Source organism: Crocuta crocuta, unplaced genomic scaffold (assembly GCF_008692635.1).
Source record: "Crocuta crocuta isolate KB4526 unplaced genomic scaffold, BGI_CrCroc_1.0 scaffold333, whole genome shotgun sequence".
Lineage (NCBI taxonomy): Eukaryota > Metazoa > Chordata > Mammalia > Carnivora > Hyaenidae > Crocuta > Crocuta crocuta.
This window is the reverse complement of record NW_027532856.1, coordinates 1,401,831-1,412,372: the sequence shown is the minus strand read 5'-3', so window position 1 is coordinate 1,412,372 and position 10,542 is coordinate 1,401,831. Positions and strand designations below refer to the sequence as shown.

The 10,542-nt window shown below is 37.1% G+C and overlaps 1 protein-coding gene across 2 annotated transcripts in view; it reads left to right on the top strand.

Annotated features, from left to right (window-relative positions):
* Window positions 1-10,542, top strand: part of USP32 (ubiquitin specific peptidase 32) — a 222,821-nt gene that overhangs the window by 162,821 nt on the left and 49,458 nt on the right. For both annotated transcript variants that reach the window (XM_077745524.1, XM_077745523.1), the window contains exon 13: window positions 9,126-9,321. In XM_077745524.1, coding sequence (XP_077601650.1) covers window positions 9,126-9,321 — 196 coding nt within the window. The remainder of the gene's footprint in view (window positions 1-9,125; window positions 9,322-10,542) is intronic.

Sequence of the window (10,542 nt, the reverse complement as noted above, 5' to 3'; positions counted from 1 at the left end):
GTCCTTTCTGAAAATATGTATTAATTAGAAAAGTGATGTTTACTAAATAAAAGGTAACTTTGTTTTATATTCAAATAACTTTTTTAAAAAGTGATATACTGGGCCTCATCTGTAAAATGAGATTAAGAACAGTAACCTGCATCAGAACATGTTAAGAAGATTAAAAGAGCTGATACATGTGAAGCATTTAAAATTGTTTTTAATTTTTTTTTTTGAGAGAGAAACAACATGAATGGGGAGGGGCAGATAGAGAGGGATACACAGAATCTGAAGCAGGCTCCAGACTCTGGGCAGTCAACACAGAGCCTGATGTGGGGCTCAAACCCACAAACTGTGAGCCAGAGTTGGACACTTAACCAACTGAGCCACCTGGCGCCCCTATGAAGCATTTTATAACCATGTCTGGTGCATAGTAAGTACTCAAGTATTACTTAATAGTCTGAGAAAACAGTATAGGATAATAATAGTGAGCTTGTACTCCTTATGTTAGAGTCCTGGTCCTGCTACTTGCTGTATGACCTTGAACAAGTTACTTATCCTTTCCCTACCTCAGTTTCTTCATATGAACAACAAGGTTATTTCAATAGGGTTGTTATAAATAATTAAACAAATTAACATGTGAAGCACTTGGCCCCCTGCCTGGCAAGTAGAAATCCTATGTAAAGTTAGGGAAGTAATGGTAGTAATATTAATAGTCATTTTAGCAGCAGTAGCAATAGTAATTAATGATTTTATTTACCTTTCCAGTATATATGGCAATTTTGACAAATACTTTAAGAAAACTAAATTGGTGTTTTTAATGTGTCGGATAATTTGATCTTACTATGGATTTAATCTGCCCACCTAATAAGCTTTAGTTAGCCTTCGTAAAATGGCATAGTGGTTTACCTCAGATTTGCTCTGATAGACTTGAGCAAATCTCAATCTCAAGATTGAATCTGCTGATGCAATCTGTTCCCTCTTTAATGAGCCAGAGGTATTTCTACTATGTGAAATCTCCCTTTGTAAAAAATGTAAATGAGGAGAAATAGTGAAATTTCTTCACTTTGTCATCACTGTAGTACATATGTTTTTCCTCCTGTTTGAGAACTGGGGGAGCAGTATTACTACTCATGTGCCAGTCTTACTGTTTATTATTATTATTACATAATGCTTCTAATCTAGAAAGCATTGGAAGCACTTCTTTTTTTTTAAATTATAGACAAGCCCTCTGAGATCCCTTTAAAAGGTTTTGTAATTTCATAGTTGTATTAGGCAATTACCTGATCTAGATTTCTAGAGCTCAAGTCTCTTGATTCCTACCTTAATGCTTTCTCCATTACTCCATACTGCCTTCCATTTTTTGAAAACCAGCATTGCAGACTAATTTAATACAAAATTGACATAACTAGTAGTTGTTTAAGTTCATTAATACTTGGAGTATATATATGTATAAAAAGAAGTAGCATCATCACTGATAGAGAAGACAGTGAATCCTGACCCTTATTTGGAACATCACTAATCATTTGATACAACTCAAAAGGAATCATGAAATGCTCAAAATAGAATTATCTTATGTTAAAGTGACACATGGCCCTTTTAGGAATCATCAACTCAGAGAAGGAGGAAAATATCCACCCAGGATGAAACTTTACCTACCTTAGAGACTATCTTCCTAAAAACACAGGATAGTTGCTGATAGTTTCAGACCCAGAAGTCAGTAAAAACAAAACAAGATCCTTTGATATTTAGAGAAAAAAAATTTCCCAGAGCAACTGGAAATAACACTCTGAAAAAGAGCCAGTGACTATAGTATATGACCATTATTGGTTTGTTTGCCATGCAGAAGGAAAGATTAGTTGACTGAAAATGTTGACAATTTCACTGAAAGCCAAGAGTGGAAGCAATGACCTGAAAAATAGAGGAGATAGAAGGAGGAAGAAGTGAGAACCTGAGTAATGGTGACAGTTTCAGGCAGTGCTGGACACTGAGAGCAGTAGATTCCTAGAATAGCAAAGAAAGTCAGACGGTGAGAAGACAGATCACTCTAGTTGGAACATTGGAAAATAAGAAGAAAAGCCCTTATTCTCCTAGTCTAAAAAGGGTATCATTCACTGCACCATGTTAAAAGCATATGGTACAGTGTGCAGTCACTGACAGCAAGGATTTCAGCCTCTGATAAGCTATTAAAATCATTCTATTGCTAAATTATTGTAAAACTTAACAGATTGAATGCCTGGCAATATTTTTATCACCATTTTCTTACCAATTATATAGATTTATCCTATGGACTAAGCTGTTCAGAATAAGAAATAAGAATAGTTTCATGTAAATTTTCTTTAGGAATATAGACTATCTATCAGATTTCCAGAGCCATTGAAACATCTAAGATGTAATTCCTTAGGACGCTTCAGTGGCTCAGTAAGTTTAGTGTCCAACTTTGATTTTGGCTCAGGTCATGATCTCGTAGTTCATGAGTTTGAGCCCCACATCGGGGTCTAGGTTGACATTGCAGAAACTGCTTGGGATTCTCTCTTTCTCTCTCTCTCTCTCTCTGCCCCTCCCCTACTCCCATTCTATCAAGATAAATAAGTAAACTTTAAAAAAAAAATACAGTTCCAAATATTTCTTGTTGAAATTCTATTACATGTCAAACTCAGAGGAAAACTTTGAAGACATTTGTTTACTCAAGAGGAATTAAGGAGACCTAATCTTCCTCAAAATATATTACTACATATTTTTAAAAAGTAATTATAGTTCAGGAACAAACTTAAAATAAATGGAATAGAGAAATGAATATAAATTTTAAAGAGAGTTTCCTGTCTTTATGATAGTTATGCAGACACCATTTAAGTTCAAGAACACTTAGAGCAAAAATAAAGTTATTTTCTGGAAGATAATAGAGTGACCTGGGAGAAGACTTTAATTTTTCAAAAGTTATTCTTTCAAAATGGCTATGCTATCACTCTTACTCCTTCTTTATAGGAAAGAAGTAAATGACCCAAAAGCTCATTAAAATCTGAATCATTTTAGAGTTTTAATTTTATTTATTTTTTTTAAGAAGAGCTTAACTTTATTCTTTTAATTTTCTTTTTTTATTTTTTTTAATTTATTATTTCTAGGAGAGAGAAAGAGAGAGACAGTGTGAGCAGGGGAGGGTCAGAGAGAGAGGGAGTCACAGACTGAAACAGGCTCCAGGCTCTGAGCTGGCAGTCTGCACAGAGCCCAACGTGGGGCTCGAACCCACGAACCGCGAGATCATGACCTAAGCGAAAGTCGGACGCTCAACTGACTAAGCCACCCAGGCGCCCCTTAATGTTTATTTTTGAGAGAGAGAGAGAGATCATGAGTGGGATAGGGACAGAGAAAGACAGAGGGAGACAGAAGATCTAAAGCAGGCTGTACACTGAGAGCAGAGTCCAGTGTGGGGCCCAAACTCATGAACTGTGAGATTATGACCTGAGCCAAAGTCAGATGCTTAACTGACTGAGCCACCCAGATGACCCTCCCAGCTGTTTTTAGAGGCAGTTTGTACCTTGGTTAGCAACTCGCCCCTTATACACACACCCCATATTGAGTTTGGTTTTGGGCCCTTGATCTGTAAAACAGGGAGACTCCAACTCTGTTGGTTAAGTTTTAGGATCTTCCTTTCTACCCTATTCCACAGAATCTTGTTCCTGAGATAAGAGAATTGGTAAAAGACTGTGGGAATCACAACTATAAACTCTGTTTAAATGGGATTGTCTAGTTAAGGAATCTGAATCTAAATTGACTACCAAGAAGAGAACCTGGGTTCAGACCCCAGCCACGCTTCCTGTGGCATGTGACCTATTGGGTGGGACTGGTCTGACAGTAGGCCATGTGGTAAGCATCCTGCCTTATTCTGAGAGCATCCTGCCCCCGTAACCTCTATTCCTTCTCAGATTTTATTTTTATATGGAAGACATTGAATACAAAACAAATAGCCTATATGTAATTTACCACTTTTTCAGGGGTGTGCACATTGTTCCAGAACAGTGATTCTCTGATTTGAGTGTACATTGGAATCACCTGGGCTTAAAAAAAAGGGGGGGGGGGAGAAAGAAACAACACCTGGTGCCCTGATCTCACCTCAGAGATTATGATTAAATTGATTTGGGTGCCATCTTGGCCTTGGGATTTTAGAAGCTTCCCAAGTGATACTAATGTGCCACTAAGTTGGAGAACCACTGAGAGAGAAATTTAAAAATCTCTCTTCCCAGAAGGAGAAGAGATATTGGCAGATAAGAAAAAAAAAATCAACTATTGGAACTGAAAAGCAAGTTCCAGAGCAATACATTCAGTAAGAAATCAGTTACTACTATATTCTCAGTATTTGCAGCACATTATGAAAACAAAAGTATGAGACCATAATCCTCATAAGACAATGCCTATCAGTTTTGACTCTATAGTACGATCACGTAAAGACCTTTAAAAAAAAAAAAGGAAATGCCTCTGTTCCGCTCCAGACCAAATGAATCAAAAAGCATAATTGAAAAAAACGATTGAATTAATATAAGTAATTTTTGCTCACTGAAAATTTCTTTTGAAATCTAAATTTAATGCATTTTTGTTGATATAGACTCAATATCAGAAAAACTTTGAGACAATACTGTCTCTAAGAAGTTGCCATGAAATCAACACACCGAAAGCCAAACATAGGATAAATGATATAAACTACTCAAGCCTAATTTACATGTCTACTTCTTTAGCCGCAGGTCATTTTACCATTTTTGTTCTGCTGTCCATACAATTTTGACTTTGATGAGTAGTGTAATTTAAAATACTGATGGGGATTCCTGGCTGGCTCAGTCAGTAGAGCATGCAATTCTTCAATCTCTGGGTTATGAGTTCATGCCCCACATAGGGCATGGAACTTACTTAAAAATATATTATGTATATATATATATGGATGACCCCAAACCCTATTTAATGTAGATTCTGAGTTTCTAGTCATTTGTGTACCGTGGCCATCATATTTTGCCATATAATTCCCATGGCTATTATTTGCTTATGTGAACTTAAAAAAAAAATTTTTTAACATTTTTATTTATTATTGAGAGATAGAGCATGAGCATGGGAGGGGCAGAGAGAAGGGGAGACACAGAATCTGAAGCAGGCAGCAGGCTCTGAGCTGTCAGCACAGAGCCCAACTTGGGGCTCGAACTCACAAACTGCAAGATCATGACCTGAACCGAAGACGGACGCTTAACCGACTGAGCCACCCAGGCACCCCTATAAATGTATTTTTAAAATAAACTTCATAACACCATCTTAAATAGAAAATCAGTGTCACACTCCAGAAACAGGTCAAAATAAAAATAAATTCATTGAAAATAAGATATAATATCAAATTATAGCTAAATAGTGTTGCCCTTTAAAGACTAGTGTTAAAGCGTGTTCTTAGTTAAAAAGAGAAATTATTAAATATTACACTAGTAGATCAAGTATTAGATTAGCACATTAATCTATGTTTTTAGATGTTTGTTTATTTTAAAAAAGAGAACAGAAGTAGGGGGATGCAGAGGGAGACCGAGAATTCCAAGTAGGTTCCACACTGTCAGTACAGAGCCTGACACAGGATCTCAATCTCACAAACTGTGAGATCATGACCTGAGGCAAAATCAAGAGTTGGGACGCTTAACTGACTGAACCACCCTTAAACTGGGACCCTTTCCTTGAAGTAATCAGAGGAAGTGAGAGAGTATTGAACAGAGACTAACTTTTTCACTGTGAACTAGGGTTATTTAATACCCAAAATAATCTGGTACCTTTCCCATACTGTAGGAAAGTTAATAATCGACAGAAGATGCTAACATTAGGATCTGTAGTAAAGAATGTGAATATCTGGGGCACCTGGGTGGTTCATTTGGCTAAGCTTCCAACTCTTGGTTTCAACTCAGGTCATGATCTCACAGTTCATTGGTTTGAGCCCCACATTGGGCTTCACACTGACAGTGTAGAGCCTGCTTGGATTCTTTCTTCCTCCCTCTCTCCCTCCCTCTCCGCCTTCTTGCTCTTGCTCTCTCTCTCTCAAAAGAAATAAAGAAAACAAAAAGTGAGTTTCTATACTTTTGAATTGTTTGAAGTTTTAAACAATTGCTATTTTTAAAAATTTAATCCATAAAGTGAATTGGTCTGTAGAAAGAAACCTGGGTTTTATTCTCATTCTTCTTGCCACTCTTTCTATTAAAGGCACTGAAGTTTCTTCAGAGCTGGCTTCTGAAGGATGTGCAAATTGATTGTATTCACCTGGTTTATAGATCAAAGAGGAGAAAGCATATAATAAAATGTTGATACAATGTCTTCCTATTTGGGCTAAAATTAGAGATGCTCTAACTGCATTAAAAGAAACTAAAGCACCCACTGTGCTATTGCTATGCTGTTACTTGGAGTTTGTCTTTTAAATTTGTTAGTTTTTTTCCTGGGTTGAGGTTATTTACTTTATAAGTAGTGCCTTCAGTGATCAGTTTTATCTACTAAAATACACATCAGTGTTTACTGAATGCCACTTGAATTCTTCTACCCGTGCTATTGCATATCTCCTCAGATGCCTACGGGATCTTGTTTCACTGGTTAATTCCTTCAGTCTTTCTCTTTACCCTCTCATTTACAAATATTCTGATCTAAAAACATTCACAGATGCACATTCTCATAGCACCCTCCTTCCTGCTTCTCTACAAGTCTTAGCTTTCTGTTTTTCCAGCATTAAACTTAGTAGAAAATAATTCTATGTAAGTAGTCTCTGCTTCTGGTATTATACAATTGCTTGATTTCTCTCTCATCATTCAGATTCAGTGTCCTTCTCAGATTCTTCCATTGCCTGTTGTGTAAATATTGTTCTCTCATTGTTCTACATACAATATTTTCTTATGCTATAGGAAGTCTCTTGAGCTCCAGGTTTTTATATTCAGCCTTTTTCTGTCCTGAGCACAAGACTCAAGTGTACAGGTAACTCAAACAAGAATATCCCCAAATAATTACCCAAATGATGCCATTAACTCACATATTTAATCTTAGAAAGTGTCAACTCACATCTAGTGGTTTACACCAGCACCTCAGGTTCTACCTTGGAATTATCTTTGCCTCTCTTTCATACACAGTTGTCAAATGTTTTTTTACCTCCTACATGTCCTAAGTCCATGTCTCTCCATCTCCTTATTTCTGGATCTAGCTTTATCGTATAGTACCTCATTATCTCTTGCCTTGAATTATTGTAGGAATCTTTTAGCTTCTGTCTTAATTTTCAATTTCTGCCTCTAGTTTTAAAGCAAAAAATGGATTATTATTGTTCCCCTGTTTGAAAGCCTTTCACAGAAAAATCCTGTGAATATAATTTTAAATAAAAGATAAAAAAACCATATGCTGTTTTTATTTATTTTTTCTTAAATAGTTTATTGTCAAGTTGGTTTCCATATAACACCCAAATGCTCATCCCAACAAGTGCCCTCCCCCATGCCCATCATCCCCCTTCCACTCTTCGCCACCCCCATCAGACCTCAGTTTGTTCTCAGCATTCAAGAGTCTCTCATGGTTTGCCTCCCTCCCTCTCCCCAACTGTTTTTCCCCTTCTTCCCCCTCATGGTCCTCCATTAAGTTCCTCCTAATCCGCCTGTATGTGCAAATATATGGTATCTGTCCTTCTCTGCCTGACTTATTTCGCTGAAATATGGCCATTTGTAGCAACAGGGATGGAACTTGAGGGTGTTACGCTGAGGAAAATAAGTCAGCCATATACTGTTTTTAAAATGTAATCCCTATTGGGACGCCTGGGTGACTCAGTCAGTTAAGCGTCTGACTTCAGCTCCAGTCATTAGGTCATGATCTTGCAGTTTGTGAGTTCTAGCCCTGCCTTGGGCTCTCTGTTGTCAACTCGGAGTCTGCTTCCGATCGATCCTTTGTTCCCCTCTCTCTCTGCCCTTCCCCTGCTTGCACTCTCACTTTCTCTCTCTCTTTCTCTCTCAAAAATAAATAAAAGAACATTAAAAAAATAAAATATAATACGTATTTAATAACAACCAGAATGATAGTTCACGCTTATTAAACACCAGGCACTTTACATGTGTTGTTCATGTAATCTTCACAGTAACTCTGAGATACGTACTAATACTAATATTATCCTGGTTTTTACCTTTGAAGAAACTTGGGCTTAGAAATTTACTTACTATGAAAGGTCAGATAGCTGGTATGTCACAGTGCTGTCCTTAATTCTAACTATGTACTCCATGCTGTTTATTTTTTACATGTACATATATGTTTTCAGTACATATATATTTCACAAAAAAACACAGGAAACACATCAAAATGTCAACTATAGCTAATGCTAAATGGTGGAATCTGAATACTTGTGATATTCTTTTTCATATTTTTCTGTATTTCCTACAGTGACACTGTAATCTATAATAATAAAAAAAATACTTAATTGTTTAATAAAAAGAATCTTCCATTGTTTTCAATTTTCAACAGAATACACTATAAATTACTTTATGTCAGGAACACTTGGCTGGCTGGCTCAGTTGGCAGAGCGTGTGACTCTTGATCTCAGGGTCATGCATTTAAGCCCCACAGTGGGCATGAGCTTACTTTAAAAATACATATATACATTCATACATACTTGAAAAATACATACATACATACATCACTCACTCACTCAGTATGTGTTACAGAGTGCTTTGCAATATGTTCCCAGTCCTCCTTACCAATACTATTTACACCCAACTCTTCCCCTTTGAAAAAATTAACATTTAGTTATACAGTAAAATGTTCTTGGAGTGCCTGGATGGCTCAGTCGGTTAAGTGTCCGACTTTGGGTCAGATCATGATCTCGCTGCTTGTGAGTTCAACCACCATGTTGGGCTCTGTGCTGACAGCTCAGAGCCTGGCGCCTACTTTGGATTCTGTGTCTCCCTCTCTCTCTGCCCCTCCTCTGCTCGTGCTGTCTCTCTCCCAAAAATAAAACGTTCAAAAATATTTTTAAAAATTTAATCTTAAAAAAATGTTCTTAATCAGTTGTAGCTAACTATAGGATAATTAGAAGCAATAGATAATTTGGGGATTCATTTTTGAAGTCTGCTTAGTTATCAGATTATTAGATTGTACCTCTTAATCTCTGACTTTATGATTTTTAGGATGCCAGCCCAGTTGTAATTGAGCCATCATCTATTCTGAATGGAGGGAAACACTCATTAGGAACAGCAGTACACTCTATAGAGCAGAATGAAGATAGAATCGGAGGCAGCAGCCTCAGTTTTATGAACACCACAGAAGAGAAATTTTCAGACAACATTTCTACTGCATCTGAAGCCTCAGAAACTGCTGGCAGTGGTAAGTATGACTTGTTTCCCATAAAGTTTATTCAGGGTTACTTCTTAAAGAAGTATACTTTGTTAGAGAGTGTGCTTAGTTGGATATAATCAGGCTTCCATTCACAGAAATGTTGGGGGGGGTGTTTTATTTTTAATTTTTTAACTTTATTTAAATCCATGTTAACATATAATGTAATAATGATTTCAGGAGTATAATTTAGTGATTCATCACTTACATATAACACCCAGTGTTCATCACAACTAGTGCCTCCTTTTTGTTGTTGTTGTTAAATTTTATTTATTTTTGAGAAAGAGACTGTTAATGGGGGAGGGGCAGAGAAAGAGGGAGAGAGAGAATCCTACGCAGGCTCCGTACTGTCAGCACACAGAGCCCTGTGCGGGGCTTGAACTCACAAGACCATAGGATCACAACCTGAGCTGAAGCCATGAATTGGACACTCAACCAACTGAGCCATCCAGGTGCCCCTAACAAGTGCCCTCCTTAATGTGTATCACTCATTTAGCCCATCCTCCCACCAAACACCCATTTAGCAACCCTCAATTTGTTCTCTATATCTAGGGGTCTTTAATGGTTTGCCTCCCTCTCTTTATCTTCTTTTTCCTTCCCTTCCCCTGTGTTCATTTGTTTTGTTTCTTAAATTCCACATATGAGTAGTGAAATCATGTGACTTATTTCGCTTACCATGCTACACTCTAGTTCCATCCACATGGTTGCATATTTTGCAAATGACAAGATTTCATTCTTTTTGATCACCAGTATTCCATTGTGTATATATATCACATCTTCTTTATCCATTTGTCAGTCAAAGGACATTTGGGCTCTTTCCATAATATGACTATTGTAGATAGTGTTGTTATAAACATTGGGGTGCATGTGCCCCTTCGAATCAGCATTTTTGTATCCTTAGGATAAATACCTAGTAGTGCTAGGTTGTAGGGTAGCTGTATTTTAATTTTTTGAGGAACCTCCATACTATTTTCCAGAGTGGCTGTACCAGTTTGCATTCCACCAGCAGTACAAAAGCGTTCCCCTTCCTTTGCATTCTCACCAACATCTGTTGTTTCCTGGTTTCTTAATTTTAGCCATTATGATAGATGTGAGGTGGTGTGAGTTATCTCACTGTGTTTTGTGTTTCCCTGATTGATGAGTGATGTTGAGCATCTTGTCATATATTTGTTAGCCATGTGGATGTCTTCTTTGGAAAAGGTCTGTTCATGT